This window comes from Saccopteryx bilineata, chromosome 7 (assembly GCF_036850765.1).
Source record: "Saccopteryx bilineata isolate mSacBil1 chromosome 7, mSacBil1_pri_phased_curated, whole genome shotgun sequence".
In the NCBI taxonomy this organism is placed as follows: Eukaryota; Metazoa; Chordata; class Mammalia; order Chiroptera; family Emballonuridae; genus Saccopteryx; species Saccopteryx bilineata.
Genome location: NC_089496.1, coordinates 42,633,181 through 42,651,703, shown reverse-complemented (window position 1 = coordinate 42,651,703; position 18,523 = coordinate 42,633,181). Strand labels below are relative to the sequence as shown.

Here is an 18,523-nt window from a genome sequence, read left to right as displayed (position 1 = left end):
CTCCATATACTATTTATGTGCTATCTTCATGGAGGGCATTGATTTCGCTTTCTAGAAATTTCTTACTCTTTTTGTATATTTAGTTTTATTTTCATTTATACTGCAATTGTGTATACTCAACATAAAGCTAAGTTTATAATTTTTTCTGAATGGATGGAATGCAAATTCATAATTCAAAATACAAAGAAGGGGACAAATGTCGACAGGTTTGCAAGAGAAATAATCAGCCTATGGGTTTAACTGGTAATTTCTGGTTATTTCATTGAAAATATGTACGAGACTAAAGAAAAATTTCAAAAAAGAAAAAGTTACAAGTCCTTAATAAGGATTATGCCTATAAATGCTGGAGGTTACTCAAATCCCTAACTTGGTCTTTGTTCTCACCCTGTTCTCTCTTAGGAAATATTATTCATTTCTGTGACTTGAACTTATACATTGATAATTCCCAATTTTATAATTGGTCCAGATCTTTCATGGGCTTCAGACTCAGACTAAAAATCTGTCTACAACTAAACAAAATTATGACATTTTGAAAATCAAGAACAGTTAAGGATGGTAGATGATTGAAACATATTGAATTAATGAAAAAAAATCCATAAGTCTACAGTGCTATTTAAAAAACAAAGGACTAGGCCCTGGCCGGTTGGCTCAGCGGTAGAGCGTCGGCCTGGCGTGCGGGGGACCCGGGTTTGATTCCCAGCCAGGGCACATAAGAGAAGCGCCCATTTGCTTCTCCACCCCCACCCCCCTTCTTCTCTGTCTCTTTCCTCCCCTCCCGCAGCCAAGGCTCCATTGGAGCAAAGATGGCCCGGGCGCTGGGGATGGCTCCTTGGCCTCTGCCCCAGGAGCTAGAGTGGCTCTGGTCACGACAGAGCGACGCCCCGGAGGGGCAGAGCATCGCCCCCTGGTGGGCAGAACGTGGCCCCTGGTGGGCATGCCGGGTGGATCCCGGTCGGGCACATGCGGGAGTCTGTCTAACTGTCTCTCCCTGTTTCCAGCTTCAGAAAACAACAACAACAACAAAAAAAAAAACCCAAAGGACTAAAAGTAACACATTTGTTACTATTTAAGATGCATTTGCCTGACTTTTCAGTGGGAAATGCATTACAGAGTAACCAAACAGCCCACTTGATGAGGAAAAAAAGCTCTACTTCATATAAGAAATGTAGAATGAAAGAATTTTTTAAATGTCATTTTGCAACCTCTAATGAAAATATTGATTCAGGCAAGGATTATTAATGTGAATTTGCCAGTAGGTAAATGGTTGAAAGGAAAGAGCATTTGTATAATGCTAAAATAATAACACACTAGATTACTTCTAGTGGAAAGGCTTTCAAAGGAAATATTAGACTATTACTGCCCTTAACTAGGGAACCAATCTCAGCATCAACAGTGGTGGGCCAACCAGGAATTATATATCTTCTGCTGTAATTTAATTCATGCTGCATCACATCATGTAAGATGAACTCTAGTTCATCTTAATGATTAATAATTAACTTGAATTGTCAACCTTTTAGATGGGAATTCTGTTTACATGAAATGGAAGGGACAGAGAATTAAATAACACGACAGGAAAGAAACCAGATACATCCCGGAAGTGGGATTTACTACAGGACAATGACCTGGTCTTTTCAAAAAGTCAACATCATAGTTAAGGGAGAGAGGGATACCACATATGGACCTACATTGGAAAGCTGTATGTACAAACCAGCTATAAAGATTATTTTGGGTCTGACCAGGTGGTGGCGCAGTGGATAGTCGACCTTGGGTGCTGAGGACCCAGGCTTAAAACCCCAAGGATGGCAGCTTGAGTGTGAGCTCATTCAGCTTGAGCGTGGGATCATAGAAATGACCCCATGGTTGCTGGCTTGAGCAAGGGGTCACTGGCTTGGCTAGAGTCCCCCAGTCAAGGCACATATGAGAAAGCAATTAATGAACAACTAAGGTGCCACAACTATGAGTTAATGCTTCTCATCTCTCTCCCTTCCTATCTGCCCCCTACCCCCACTAAAAAAATATTTTGGCATCAAATAAAGACATCTGAATATAGTATGTGAACTACATAAGATGGAGGTCCACTGAAGTAGAAAAGTGGAAATGATAAAAAAAAAGGAAGGGTAAATTATAAAATACCTTGTGGAAAATGGTTTCATTAGTAGAGCAAAAAAATATATATGTACATTTATGCATAGAAAACATGGAAAATATGCACTATGATAAAGTATTTTGGGTAGTAAGAATGCAGTGTGTTTTTTACTTTTGCTTGCTGCTATTTTCTAATGTTATGTGTTTATTAAACTTTATATACATTTATAATTATTAAACTTTGTTTATTTAAAAAAGTATACAGAATGCCTGAAAGCACTACCCAGATGCTTCTGAGAGATCACTAACTTAACACGGCCAGTTACCTAGCATTAGCATGTCCCAAACAGTTTCTCCTCGAGAGGCTAATCTCAGCAGATGCTATCAATTGTCAGGAATCCTATCCTTAATCAAATTCCCACATCTCTCTCCCGCACTGTCACAAGCAACCAGTCACGGTCCTGTTTATTTTACTGCTTAACACTTGGAAATCCTCATTTTATACTGCTATCACAATTTCCTGCTTCAGTACTTAACAATCTAGCTCCATAATCTGACCTCTCCCTGTTTAATACCTCCTCTCATCCCCACCCAGGGTTTCCCATTGCCCTTGTGATTAAATCTGAATACCTTACTATGTCTTCTAAGGCCTCAATCAACTGGCCCCTGCATTAGAGTGTCTCTGATATGTCCTTTATTGTACCTCAGATACTGATTTAAGTATGAACCATCTCACTATAAATCCTCGTATTTTGCAGTAACATTGTTGGAGAGTTACAGAAAGTCTTTAAGAAAAAGTAAGGGGGTGTTGCCCCTGAGATTTACAGTGGAAAGCAGGTGACATTTTATTCCACCATCCCACAACCATTTATTAAATGGTCCATTCTTTCTCCATTAAAATGTAGTATCTCCCTCATAATAAACCAGCTTGTAATATGCATACGGATATATTTCTGGGTTGCTATTCTCGTCGATTAATCTATTTTTCTAATGCTGACTCAATACCATACTGTCGTTATTACAGATTTATAGGAAATATCCCCAACCCGTTTTTCTTCTGAAACTGGCTCTTCTCTGTTAAAATGATGAACTCTTCACTGATATAGACCAATACTTAAATTGCACTTTTTTTTTGTACCTATCAAGAGCATGTTATGCAATAGTTTCTATCCTAACATTGCTTTCCACTGTTCCAAGCTCATCGACTGCGCCCAATCTTAGAAAGAATACTGAAAGTGTATGACTGTTTATAAGAAGGTCTGGGAAACAGGAAGTAAGGAAGAAAAATCCACTATCACGGAGAAAAACGTCTCTAGCATGTGGTCTGATGGTGAATCAGGTGTTGTTTTTTAATTACACAAAGAAAAATCCATTCAGATGTATTTCTGTGACAGACAGACATTTATACATAATGTATATTATGTGTGTCTATGTATCCTCAGAATATCGGATTAAAATACTGATGTTGGTATTTACATACTACAAAACATGGCCCTAAGTAACCCTTAAACACCTCATCTTGAACTGGAACGCAGTGAACGCCGGAGAGGACTTGGGAAATCGGGGACTTGGTGAGAAGAGAAGGAGGGAAAGTTCACCTGGAAGTGAGGCTCTTTGAGTATTCCAACCAGTTCGGCCACATTTTCATCCACATTGATTAGAGGACTGATATCTTTAAGAATTTCATTGACTAATTCCAAGTTATTGTCACTGACGGCTTCTAGTTTCGAATCTTCTAGCCTCTCATGAGCCTGAAAAGACAACAGTAAAGTAATGGCCCACGCTGTTTTGCTCCAGACGATGGTTTTCCTCTTGATTTCTTTTGCATAAAGTTTTAAAAGATATGACTTGAAGATCTGATTCACTAAAATCAAATTTAGTAATTTAATCAGAGGCAATATATAGAGTTTTTAGTAAATATTTTCATGTCGTATAATAAATCTTGGCCTCTATTCTTATCCTAAGTCATGGGAAACTCATTTTTATAATTAAACCATGAAAAAACTAATAGGCCAAATGATAATAGAAAACGTTTCCTACCCAACAGGATATCCTAATGATTTTCCAGTCTAGGCTCAAAGTCCAGATGATACTATTCATGCTTTAGTAAATAAATGATTAAACATAATAAAAGCAATGTCAATGATCCCACGCTCAAGCTGGCGACCTCAGGGTTTCAAACCTGGGGCCTCAAAGTTAGGTTGATACTCTAGCGGCTGTGTCCCACCGGTCAGACCATTTTATTGTTCTTCAAAACTATGTTGGCTAGTCTATGTCTTTTATAAGTTTCAATACCATCTTGTCAGCCTGAAATTCTGACTGGGATTATACTAAATCTATACCTCAGTTTGCAGAGAATCAACATATGGAGAGTATTAAGCCTCCCAAGCCCTTCATTTATGTGCATATATACACACATGACCTGTTTTACTGCACTTCCCTTTATGGGTGACAGTGCCCCTGGTCATACCAGAGCTCTGATGAAGATGTACAATGACATGAGCGTTAAGTGCCTGTGGATACAATATCCATCCTGCAGCCATGGACCAAGGAGTAACTTTGACTTTTCTAAGTCTTGTTACTTAAGAAATACATTTTGTGTAGCAATAGCTGCCTCTGGTGGATCTGGGCAAAGTAAATTGAAAATCTTCTGGAAAGGATTCATTATTCAAGAGGACATTAAGTACATTAGTGGTTCATGGGAAAACATAAAAATATCAACATTAATGGGAGGGTAGAGCAGTCAATTTCAACCCTCATGGATGACTTTTTGGGGTTCAGACTTCAGTGAAGGAAGGAACTGTAGATGTGATGGAAACAGCAAGAGAACTAGAATTAGAAGGGGAGCCTGAAGATGTAACTGAATTGTTCCAGTTTCCCTATAAAACTTGAACAGATAAAGACTTGCTTCTTATGGATGAGCAATGCAAATGGTATTGAGATGCAATCCATTCCTGATGAAGATGCTGTGAAGGTTGCTGAAATGGCTACAAAGGACTTGGAATATGACACAAACTTACTTGATAAAAAGGTGGCAGGGTTTGAGAGGCTTGACTCTAATTTTGGAAGAAATTCTATTGTGGGTAAAGTGCTAACAAAGTATCTCATGTTACAGAGAAATCATTCATGAAAGGAAGAGACAACTGATTCACAAAATTCACTGCTGTTACTTTAAGAACTTGGCACAGCTACTCCAGCCTTCAGCAACCACTGCCCAAATGAGTTGGCAGCTATCGACAGAGGCTAGACCTCCACCAGCAACACAGTAAGGTTCACTGAAGGCTGAGAATGGTTATCATTTTTAAATTATGCTATGTACATCGTTTTTTAGACATAATGCCATTGCATTCAATAGACTTTAGTATACTGTAAACCAGGGGTCCCCAAACTTTTTACACAGGGGGCCAGTTCACTGTCCCTCAGACCATTGGAGGGCCGGACTATAAAAAACAACAACAACTATGAACAAATCCCTATGCACACTGCACATATCTTATTTTAAAGTAAAAAAACCAAAATGGGAACAAATATAATATTTAAAATAAATAACAAGTAAATTTAAATCAATTAACTGACCAGTATTTCAATGGGAACTATGGGCCTGCTTTTGGCTACTGAGATGGTTAATGTGCTCCTCTCACTGACCACCAATGAAGAGGTGCCCCTTCCAGAAGTGTGGTGGGGGCCAGATAAATGGTCTCAGGGGGCCACATGTGGCCCGCGGGCCATAGTTTGGGGACCTCTGCTGTAAACATTTCTTTTTAAAGTTTTTAAAGATTTTTTTATTGATTTCAGAGAGAGCGAGAGAGAGAGAGAGAAACACCGATCTGTTCCTTGCTTCTGCGTGTGCTCTGACCAGGGACTGAACCCGCAAACACAGCTTTTATATGCACTAGGAAGCCAAAAATGTATGAGTTGCTTTATTGTGATATTTACTTTACTGTCGTGGAACCAAGCCCACAATATCGCTGAGTGTGCCTGTAAACTATACACAGGTTGTAAGATGCCTTTATACAGTATTGTCTAGTTTCTAAATGTACAAATCGAAAGCTATAAAGTAAATGAACATGGGAATGGGTTTTAATAGATACACTGACAAGAAAAACAGACAATAGTATGACACCAAGGGACAAGCCAACAACTATTTTTAAATTAGCAGTAAGAGCTCAGGGTGAGCCATCTTCAACATAGGCTTAAACAGCCTCTGTGTAGTTCAACAGATCCTGAAGCTATTACTTTTTCTCAGCACAGTACAGTGATTGATATTTATGACAAAATCTTGACTCTGAAGGTAAATCATGTCCTATCAGTACCTTACTGTTATTGAAAATGGACTAGGACCTTTTTCACAAGTCCCATTATAACATGACTGTTCAGTTATGATTTCCCTAAAACTTTAAATGTGTTAGGCTAAAACTAAAGGTCATTTCATCCTATATTTAAAATCATCACTCTGGCCAGTTGGCTCAGTGGTAGAGCATCGGCCAGGCAGGTGGATGTCCCGGGTTTGATGACCAGTCAGGGCACACAAGAGAAGCATCTATATGCTTTTCCACCCCTCCCCCCTCTGTCCCTCTCTTCCTTCCCCTCCTGCATCCATGGCTTGATTGAGCAAATTGGCCCTAGGCCCTGAGTATGGCTCCATGGGCTTCCGCTAGGAAGAGCTTGGTTGCTGAGCAACCAGCAATGCCACAGATGGGCAAAGCATCGCCCCTTAGTGGGCTTGCTGGGTAAATCCTGGTTGGGGCATATGTGGGAGTCTGTCTCCCCTCCTTTCACTGAATAAAAATAAATAAAATAAAATAAAATAAAAAAGCACAGAAAAGGCATAGAGTGGTCCAATTCTGATGAATACTAAGATTTTATTATGTAATGATATTATTTGCTAACTGAAGTTTAAGTTCTAAAATAGCAATACCTGAAAAGACCTCTATAAAAACAATTCTAAAAATAATTTAGTAATCTTATGAATAAATCAACATACCTTAGCAAGTGATTTTACAATAGGATTCTCCATAATCCCCTTGAGGAAAATTAGGTCTATTTCTTCTGCTGCCGTAGATGGTGGCAGCTCCGTAAGGTTCTCCAGCACTTGCTGCATTGCTGCTGAGAGAAAAACAAGATGGTGCAAACAGTATAATATGAAAATGATGTATTATGGAAGTATATACTTGAAACTTATATAATATTATTAACCAATGTCACCCCAATAAATTTTTTAAAACCTTACATTATGAAATATATTATAAAATTCAAATAAAAAAGACATTAACAATTAACACTTGAAAAATCACAGTTTAGAAAACAGCACTGTTAAACAGTTTGAGTTTCAAACTGGCTTCCCATGAACGGGCAGCAGGACAGGTGTTCTGTTATCATGCTACCTTATACACACTTACAACCTTACACTTCCTTTATATCTTCAAATTAAATAACATTAGGAAGAAATATGACATTTTAATAGAGCTATAAAAAAAGGATTGAGATTGAATTTGTAATCAAGAAACTCCCTGCGGGCCCAGAAGCAGATGGCTCCAGTGGTGAATTCCATCAAACATTAAAGAATTAAAACCAGTGCTTCACAAACTCTTCCAAATAAAGGAAAGGAAGACATACTTCCCCACTACTCTATGAGATCCTGATAGCAAATCCAGACAAAGACATCGCAAGAAAATTACAGCCAATATCCTTTATTAATGAAGATGCAAAGATATTTAATAAACAGACTAGCCAACTGGATCCAGCCACACATGAGAAAGACTATACACAATGACCAGTGTGGTCATCCCAGGAATGCAACAGTGGTTCCTCAACACACAGAAATCTACCAATGTAACACACTGTATGTGTAGGACTAAAACAGACATTTGACAAAATGTAATATCCTTTCATGAGAAAATGTAGTGCTGGCAAAGATCAACAGCAATCTGGTAAATAAACAGCTACTTATTTTTGTGAAGAAGCAAATCATGTGCTTTTCAATGAAACCTTAAAGCAGACCTCATGTCCCTGTGGGACACACGCCACCAAAGACTTAACAGATCTGCTATGACTCTCCTTCTTCGTTGGGTGGCCTTATATAGTCGGTGTCCTGTGGGATCCGTTGTTGGAATGTCCCTAGTGTGGGTTTTGTGGGTCCCCCTACTGTGATTAGGTCTTGATTACTACTGGCCCATTTGTGGACGGGATCAACCCTCAGGCTGGCTGACTGTGAGGCTCAAGTCCACCACGGCGAGCAAGCTGCTGTGCAGGTGCCAACCTCCCGGAGCAGAATGCACCTCAGAAGGGTCTGGTGCCTGCTGAGCTCTCCCTCTGGATATGCTGCTTGTGAAGCTTCCTGTATCCAGTTGTGATATCGTCTGAATCTGTCCTCTGGGTGTGTCGGTTCTGAGGCTCTCGGGAGAGACTCCATTGCAGGCCAATGTGAGAAGCTGTCTGTGCCTGGCCCTCAGCAAATTTGGAGCAGTCTCAGTGTGGCTTCTGTGAACCTTTGATTTTGCCCTCAGAGACCTGAGAGAGGAGACTGACATTCAACTATTTCAGCTTCAGTCTCTCAAGTATGAACCCTAGCTCCCTGCAGAGGATGATACAAGATGGTTAGAGCAAAGACCCAGGGAATCAGAGCACAACCAACGGTACAGGATCACAGCTCGGATGCCACCCGTGCCAGGATCCCATTTCAGAGTGAGGGCTGGCATTCCCATTCCTTTACAAGCAAGAACTTCTGCTCCCACCTGCTAGGTCTATGAAACGCCAGTGCCCCTTGCACGGGTGTGTGCATGGCCCTCAGTACATCCTGCTGGCCGGCCCACTATGGGACAGGGGCCTGTGGACTGAGAAAGCGCCTGTACCACCAGCAGGCACTGGGTGGGTCACCACGGTCAGAGCAGAGTGGAAGATCTAGGGGACAACACCCATCAGCAGCCAAAGACCTGACCCCATTTCCTGAGGGCTCCCCAACAAGTCAGGTGACACGCTTCCCCTCCAGTCAGAAGAGTAACCGTACCAAGCACTTCCTCGAACTGAAGAGCTTCGTGGAGGAAGGTGACACGCCAGGAGCACTCGGTGAGGTGGCCGAAGGACTCCCGCTGGAGTGGGGGCCAGGCAGGCTGCCCTGCGCCTCTCAGCCGCCCCCGGCCATCTGACTCAGCACGGCCAGGCTGACCAGCCAAAGCCCCCGATTCCAAAGCTCTCAGAGCAGTCCCCAGCCCCTTCTTATGGGCAGTTTCAGAACATTTGATAAGACTTGATTTTCCCCTGGTAGCACTTTTTTCCTCAATTACAATCAGATGATATTCTTAACATTCCTGTCAAGGCTTCTATAAAAATCCTCACTTGGTTTTATTCATAGTTCCCCTTCCCTGCTCCAGGCTATTTAATCCCCTGGGTGAAAGTTGTGGTAAGGCGCTTGGTGCCTTCTGTGGATCTTCCCCTTTGTACCTGGTTGAATGGGAATGGTTTGGGGGCATCTCAGAGCTGACTGGTGGGAAAAGGAGACAAGAAGTGGAGGGGAGGGGAGGGGAGTGAAGCCGGTGAGTATGTGTGGGACAACTTACCTGGGGCTCCACTGAAACCAGGGTGTCAAAACGTTACCACAACTCCCCTGCTATGCAGGACCTGCCCTAACACTTCATTCTATACGCTGCTGTGAATAAAATGTGTAATGTTCTGACACCTGGCATAATCTCACCCCTCCTCTTTTACAGGGAGGAGGTGGGACAGGATGAAGGAATGGCCTCCCCTAACAAGCCACTCAACTGGTCTGACTTTGTAAATAAGTTATTTAGTAATATAAACTATTAAAAAATAACAATTGTTCTTTTTAACTAAATTGTCCTCGACACATATGTAAAAATAAATGAGAAAATGTTTAAGAAATGAGAGAATTAACCGTATAAGATATTAAAACATGAACTAAATTGGTAATAATTACCCTGACATGGATAACCACAAGGCAGCTCTCGAGTATGTAAAAGCTTAATACGTACATGAAATAGGAAGTTCCTGGCAGCAGGAACCTTGCAAAGTTTAGTGGGAGTCAGAGAAACGGGGAAGTGTCCCAATTTACTCATAGATTCCAGGAAGAAAGGAAAGTCCCAAAACTCAGAAGATAAGTTTTTTTTGCAAGTTCCACTCCTCTCCATAATCACTGGTGGACAGACCCTTTAATCAGAAGCTAGATTCAATGACAATATAAACGGGATTCTTACTTAAGCTAGAGAAAACTGCCAGTCTGCCAGAAAGTTCATGCTGGTCCGTGGAAGAAAGAGTTAACCACCTTGATGTTGTATTAAGATTATAGACCCAATGATCTTAGTTGAATTTGCTTATATGCTCAGGGTGATTTCTGCCTTAGTGGTCCCTGAAATAATTCTATTTTCACCGGTCCTCAAGTGTAAAAATGTTGAAAACCACTGATTTAGACCCTTCAATCACAAATATGAACAAATCAAGACTCATGAAACACTTATGAAAATTAGCAGCATGAATGCAACTCATCAAATTTAACAAGCAGAGCATTAACCATCACAGAAACAAAATTACTAGGGGGCTCAGGTGAGGGAAGAAAAGAAAGCAAAAGAGATAAAGATGATGATTAAAAAATTATAATGTGTAGGAGACTGAGTTGAAGAATTCTCCCACTAGAGAAGGCAAAGAAGAGAGAAAGTATGAGAAAATCACTATGGATCAGGAAAGACCAAACTTGACAAGTTAATGGGAAATTCAGAAATAGAAAAATAATGGAAATCAGAAATTAATGCAAATATAAAGAATCATAGATTTGATCAATAAGCTGGCTTTTTCAAAGATCAATAAAAACAGACAACTACTTGGCTGGTCTGATTAAGAAAAGAGAAAACACAGCATTAGGAATGCAATTGCATTCCTTTATGAGGGCATAAAGAAGATTAAAAAGAAAATACAATGTACAACTTTATTTTAAAATCTAGTCAAGTAGAGATTTTCTTAGAAATTGTCAATTATTGAAGTTTAGTTGAAAAAGATAAAAATGGAAATAGTTCATAATAGAAGAAATTGCAAAGGTTTTCAAAGATACCCTTTTATAAAGATGTTGGCCCTGACTAGATTTAAGAATATATTCTATTAAACCTTCAAGAAAGAGATAATTCATATTTTAAAATTCAGACAGAAGAGATCAAAAGCTTTCCAACTTCTACATGAATTTCAAAACTCAAAGAAAATTAGAAACTAAACTCACTGATGAGCATATATGCAAAAATCTTAAAATGTATTAGCAAATTGAATCTAACAATGTCTTTAAAAATAACAATTAAGAGCCAATTACAGTTTATCCTAGAAATATAAAGATGGTTCAACATTTAAAAATACATCATTTAATATACTTTCACAGTATAAGGGGAAAACCCACAACCATCTCTCTCAATGCTTCTAATACATCAAATAAAATTCAAACTCAGTCCTAATGAGATTCCTAGGAAGGACAGAAGGAAACCAGTCATTTTATACCAGCATCTACATAAAGTATCACAGTGAATGGAGAAATGCCAGAGCTGTACCATAAAGTCAGGGACAAGATAAGAATGCCCACTAAGACCACTACTCTTCAAACCTATATTGAAAGTTTTATCCAATGAAGTAAGACATGACGTGTTTTTAAAATACCGATAATGATATACTTTTCCCAACTTAAATCAGTTGGGAAATTATCAAAGTTAGTTACAAGAGTTTGGCTAGGTGACTACACATAAGAGCAACATAGAAAAATGAAGTTTTCCTAAATAATAGTAATAACCAATTAGAAAACATCATGGGGGGGGGGAGTGATTCCATTCACAACACCAACAAAATCTACAAACAAGGAATAAGGCTAAATTAAGAATGTTCTAACAGATTATGAGAATATACTAAAGGATATTTAAAATTTATTATTTAAAATAAATAAATGGAGACACCATGTTGTGGGGTAGGAGTATTCAAACTATAAAAATGTCAACTCTCTACAAGTCATTCTTTTAAAAAAAGAGTGTGAATAAACCCTAATAGAAATAAAGTATAAATACACTGCAACTTAACTGCTATAATACTGGCACAGCAGCAGCAAAGTCTTGAAGCAGCAGCTAAACAGAATTTAATACATGCTAACAGTGACACTTCAAGTCAGTGAGAGTAAGGTTCAACTCAGTATGGCAGATTGGCTATTTGAGAGTAAGTTCTTTCCCTTCACAATCTCTGGTAAAAGAGCAGAATTATCAATAGCAGTATTAAAAAAACACAAGAATAAGAGAATGGCTGAAAAAAAATTGGACAAAAACCTCCAGAATATTGAAAAGTCTGAAAGTGGCAAGAAAAAAACTAAGAACAAAGGAAGTAGTATTCTACCTTCTAAAATATTTCTGGAACCCAACAATTTCTTTCCATTACCCCTCACGAATCTTAGCCAAAATCATTTCTTGCCCAGACTAGCACAAAAGCCTCTACGTATATAGTTATGTATATATACCTAGAAATACTATAAAGTAAATGTATGGCCTATAAGCCTTTCAATACGTCACCAGATTCAATCTATATCATCCTTCTGTAACTTGAGTGTACCCGTTTTCCCCATCCTGATACAAAAGTCCGCCCCCGTCCCAGCCAAGTTACCGCCAGGTATGCACAACAGCCGTGGTGTGCCTGATTCCTATGCATCCTTCAGGGCAGAATAGCTATGTGTCTGGCAGCCCCAACTAGAATAAAGTCTCCTAACATATATTTTCATAGTCTTCTATACTTTATAACTCTGACAAACCTGTAATTAAATATTTTGTTAATTGTTCAATGTATGATTTCCTTTCTAAGCTAGCTCTGATGAGCACGGAAATTACGTCTGTCTGTTCAGACTTACGTCCCCAGCAACTAGCACACAGTCTGGTACATCGTAAGTTCATGATAATATAGTTTCAGCCATAAAAATACAACATTGTTCTGTTACCAAAATTAAGAAAAGTTTTGTAAATTAAATATTGTTATTTATAAATAAAATGTCTCTATGATACTTGGAATCAGCAAAATGTGGTCTAGTTTAGAAAGCAGTAATCTTAAAAACTATCAACTTTCCACAAATTGTAACAAGCCAAAAAGAAGGAAGTGGTATCTCTTTCCATGGTTAGTCTACCATAATGGCGAGCTTTTACAGCAATACGTCTTAAGTACAAATACATTTCTAACTTACTATAATATCAAGATGTGAAACAAATGTAATGTTACTAACCCACCTATAGTCTGTTCTAAAAGCTTTCTAGAATTTTATAAGAGCATCTCTGTCCAGTTTCAGAACTCTCAGTAATTAAATAAATGAGTCTTAATAAATTAGAACTGGAGCCTATTTTAACCTTAAAAAGCCTTTTATAACCATACTTGATAGTATATTCATTCCTATACAATTCAACAAACTAAATTTCCTACTGAAATTAAGTTTTCAGAAGATTTTTTAAAAATTATTTTTCTTACATTTTATAGATAAGTTATATCTCTAGAACAATGTTGCATAACTTACAAAATCTAGGAAATTTTATGTGCGTTTGGAAAGATATAAGCAAATTTCTAAGAAGGTACCTAAAAGTCAAACTACTTCTAATGTATTTGCAATAGAGTAGCAAAATTTTTAAAAATACATTTCCAAGAAATGATATAGAAAATAAGAATCCATTGAAATGTAGATCAAGTCAGGTTTCTTTAAGGTTCAATTTTGACACAACTATTTTCACACAATTGATTTGACCATGATAGCGGACCTCTTGTAAACTATCAGTTAAGTCAATAAAATAACTATTTTTGTAACAGGAGTGCTCTCAATACCTTATCTCTCAAACTAATCTCCTGAAATTCTAATCTTGTTACATTGAATCAAAGAAGAAACAAACTACTCGATGTGCTCAGCTGAATTAACATTAACTGAGCGCTTATAGGCCAGGCACAATGTTAGATGTTGAAGAGAACAGATACTCTCTTTCCTCCAAAAATCAGTCTAGTAGAATAGAATAAAAAGTTAAAACACGTGTATAAAGCACAAAAAGAACAAACACTATGAAGAAATAACAGGTGACACAGCCTAGTGGTTAAGAGCCTGGACTCTGCCACTTAACTAGTCCTGAAAACTTGAGTAAAAATGACTTAACTTCCCAAGCCTGTTTCTTCCATCTGTTAAGAAGGGAATGACAATGGTATCTACCTCTCAGGGTTGCTGCTGCTAAATAATACATGGAAAACTCCTGGAACAACCGTTTCCTAGTGCATTGTTGACACTGAGAGAGTACAAGAGAGGAGTGAAATGTTCACTTTCTTGGATGGAGATGGTGGGATAAGAAGATGGGAAAGTAGGGAGACACACTGAAGTTCTTGAATGCATGATCCATATGTGAAGCCTTCGAACGTGCAGCTGTATTTTCCTTAGCAACCCTGGAGAAACCCCAAGTTTGAGTCTACACAGGAAAAAGACAGGCACAGTGGAGGGGGCAGCCACACGGGATGATTAAGAAACCCCATTCAAAAGAGATCGATTTTTGGCCAAAATACCACAAACTTCCTTCCAGAGACGGGGGGGGGGGGGGGGGGGGGGTCTGTTCTTCATGGGAAGGGTTCCTAACATGGCTGTTGAGCGCAGAAGCAGATGTAAATCTGGGTCTTCCCGAAAGACACTAAAGGAGGCGGGGGTGGAGGGAAGGAGACTACACAGGAGTGAACACACTAAAGCAAAGCAATGTTTCTCAAACGGGAAACTCTTCGCATTTGGGGAGCAAAAATCCCTTTCTGTATAAGGCTGTTCTCCATGACATGCTGGTAGTGTCCCACAATTACGACAACCAAAGCTTCCCCTTACTACGCTTCTAACACTTCTAGGAGTAGTGCCACCTCCTCCCCTCTGTTCTTCCAACTTAAAGCATTGTACTAATATTAATACGGTCTATCTCCAGGGCAAATTCTTCTTAATTTAGCTATTGTTAAGGTTCCCAGCTTGTTCACCTGCTCCTACCTAAAGTCTGAAGGAGAAGTCTGCCGAAGGACAGGCTCACGACTTACTACTCCGTGTCTCACTCACGCCCTCCATCCCAGAGAGAGGCTGGGGCGTGGGAAGAGCCTACCCAACTACACAGGAAGTCCTCATCAGATGTATACTCTGGATTAATCAACCTAGTCCCCCATTTATAAATATATATAAATCAACCACTCTAGATCAGCAGACACGGAAGAAAAATAACTCTGGACAGAGCTGAACAAACTTAACTAGGGGAGAGAACAGACAGATGGTGCCGGAACAGAACTCTGAAGTTTATTTTTCTTAGCACTCTCAGAGACATGTGAGAGGCTACTGCACTCACAAAGGGCTAATGAGAGGGAGAAAATGGAGCAACCCGAGAGTAGGAGAAAATTCCTGCCAATTAAAAATACTGTCACGTTTTTTTTAAAAAATCAACCAGCAGACTAACAGGATAGAATTGAAACTGCTAATCAGGAAAATCAAGTCAAAGTTAATTCCCAAATGCAGAACAAAGAGGAAAACATGGAAAACTGGGAACATATAGACCACGTCCAACAGTGCCTATAAGACAAGATCAGAGAAAAGATGGTAAGGAAACAGCTGAAGAAATAATGGGAAAAAATGTTCCTGAGTTTTAAACGACAAAACTTCAGAATGAAAGGCTTGCCAAGTGCAGAGCCGACTGAATAAAAAAGACCCAGAAATGGACACATCTAAATGAAACACCAGAATGCTGAGGTTTAGAAGAGAAAGTAGAAATCTTCAGGATATAAAAGTTATGTAAAAGGAACAACAGACTTCTATGACATTACTGGTAATACTGAATACCAGAAGAAATGAAGTAAAAATGTCAAAAGCTTTCATGAAAAAACAAGTTTAAAATTCTTACTGATGTTATTTCTAAAAGCCATTATACATTTACACAGCTGTACACATACAAATATTTCTTGTACACATATGTGGTACAAGAAATTCTAACTATATTGAAATATTGTAAAATAAACACAAAAATTGATCTTTTCTTCCAAAGTGATTTCCTCTCTAGCCTTTCAGACAAAATTTATGCCTATATTTGAATATATCCTTTTTAATTGCATGTAATTAATTGTTTTCTTTATTAATAACCTAGTGATCTTTCCATGTTGGAGCTCATTCTTTTCAATAGATCTAATACTTCACTACATGGATGCATCAGATTTAGTCTGTCCTCTGTTGATAAAAGATATAAAAAGTTGCTTCCACTTTTTGCAGTTATCATCAGGGTTATAATCAAAATCTCAATAACCAATTTAATTATAACTTCTCTTACCTTAAAAAAAATTTTTAAACAAAAATAGTTGGGTTTTCCTATTCCATCATCTTAACCTACCACTTTGCTCTTTGTCATCTTCTGATGACAAGTTTAATTCAGAAAGTGAACTATCATTTTTAATGAACTTAATATTCCTATTATAAGCCAGGCACCTTGCAAAAGCAGTTTGTATAACTTCCTGGTAATCTTACTTCTTAGAAACAATTTTCAGTTACATGTAATGCTTTCAAAAGCAGTCCTCTCAAAAAAAAAAAAATTAAAAAGTGGGTTCTGCCTGACCTGTGGTGGCACAGTGGATAAAGCATCGACCTGGAACGCTGAGGTTGCTGGTTCAAAACCCTGGGCTTGCCTGGTCAAGGGCACATATGGGAGTTGATGCTTCCTGCTCCTCCCTTCTCTCTCTCTCTCTCTCTCTCTCTCTTCTTTCTCTCTCTCTCTCCTCTCTAAAATGAATAAATAAAGTCTTTAAAACAAAGCAGGTCTGGAGAGTATTTTCTTCTCATTCATTTGTTCATTCATTCACTCATTCATTTGAAGAATACAGTGTGTCCGTAAAGTCATGGTGCATTTTTGACTGGTCACAGGAAAGCAACAAAAGACAATAGAAATGTGAAATCTGCACCAAATAAAAGGAAAACCCTCCCACTTTCTGTAGGATGACGTGGCAACATGTGCACATGCGCAGATGATGATGTAACAACGTGTAGACAGCGGAGCAGCCCACGGCCATGCCAGTCGAGATGTGGATGGTACAGAGGAAAGTTCAGGGTGTTCTGTGGCTCACTAAACTCAAATCCGTGACCAAAGTGCAATGTGAATATCGGCGCGTTTATAATGAAGCGCCACCACACAGGAATAACATTACTCGGTGGGATGAGCAGTTGAAGGAAACCGGCAGTTTGGTGGAGAAACCCCGTTCTGGTAGGCCATCAGTCAGTGATGAGTCTGTAGAGGATATACGGGATAGCTACCTAAGGAGCCCTAAAAAATCTGTGCGTGAGCCCACATCGAAATGCACTGAATAGGTATGAAACTGGGAGAGTTTTCCTTTTATTTGGTGCAGATTTCACATTTCTATCATCTTTTGTTGCTTTCCTGTGACCGGTCAAAAGTGCACCATGACTTTACGGACACACTGTATTTTCAATTCTGGATTGACACCCCCACCACCAGATTTAAAACAGTTTTACTTCCTTCTGATCTCTCTGGTCTCTCATGAGAAATCCACATTATTCAGATAGTTATTAGTAGCTTTTGTTTTTCTGTTCACAGTTTTTTTCTTTGTCTTGTATTCAGAAGTTTGATTATGATGTATCTGAGCATAAATCGTATTGGGCTTATCCTGTTTGAGGTTCATTATGTCTTTCATTAAATTTCGGTAGTTTTCAGCCACTATTTATTTCTTCAAATATATTTTTCTGTACAATATTCTTTCTTTACTTCTGGGCCTCTGATGCTGAAACAAAATATTAGACCTTCTGGTATTGTCCCATAGGTTCCTGAAGTTCTAATTATTTTTTCAACCCTTTTTTTCCTCTGTTTAATTTGAATACATTTCTATTCCCCTCAAATTCATAGACTCTTTGTCATCTCTACTCTGATATTGTGCTTATTCAATGAGTTTTTTACTTGTTATTGTATTTTTCAATTCCAAATTATCCATTTGGTTTGTCTTCACTGAGATGTTCTATATTTATATTCATTTCAAGAGAGTACACCCTTACTTCTTATAAAAAGCTGCCTTAAATCTTTCTCCCGTGATTCCCACATCTGCGTCATCTCGGGGTTGGTGTCTGCTGACTGATTACCTTTGCCTCTGTGAGCTGCGCTTCTCCTGGCTTCTTCGCATGCCAAGTAATATTGGAGTGTGTGCTGTACATTTTTAGTATTATCTTATGAAGCTGTGTGTCTTGTTGAAATCTTACAGAGTGTTGATATTTCTGTTTTAGCAAGCAACTGACTCACGTGAGTTCAGGCCTTAAATCCTGACCTTCTGAGGTACCAATAGCATTTTAGTTTCGTCTTCCACTCTTTTTAGTTATTTATAAATTTTAATTTATTGTGTTTACATAGATTCTAGTGTCCCCCCGAATGCATCCTCCCTCCCCCGTTCTCCACAACACCCT

The 18,523-nt window shown here is 38.8% G+C and overlaps 1 protein-coding gene across 6 annotated transcripts in view; it reads right to left on the bottom strand.

Moving 5' to 3' along the window:
- The window catches only part of PALS2 (protein associated with LIN7 2, MAGUK p55 family member), a 78,424-nt gene that overhangs the window by 26,047 nt on the left and 33,854 nt on the right, over positions 1 to 18,523 (bottom strand). For 4 of the 6 annotated variants that reach the window (XM_066240016.1, XM_066240011.1, XM_066240015.1 and 1 more), the window contains exons 2-3: positions 7,070 to 7,191; positions 3,684 to 3,836 (exon numbers count right to left, since the gene is read on the bottom strand). In XM_066240016.1, coding sequence (XP_066096113.1) covers positions 3,684 to 3,836; positions 7,070 to 7,186 — 270 coding nt within the window. In that variant the 5' untranslated portion in view covers positions 7,187 to 7,191. The remainder of the gene's footprint in view (positions 1 to 3,683; positions 3,837 to 7,069; positions 7,192 to 18,523) is intronic. The other 2 variants (XM_066240017.1, XM_066240012.1) reach the window with 1 other exon arrangement.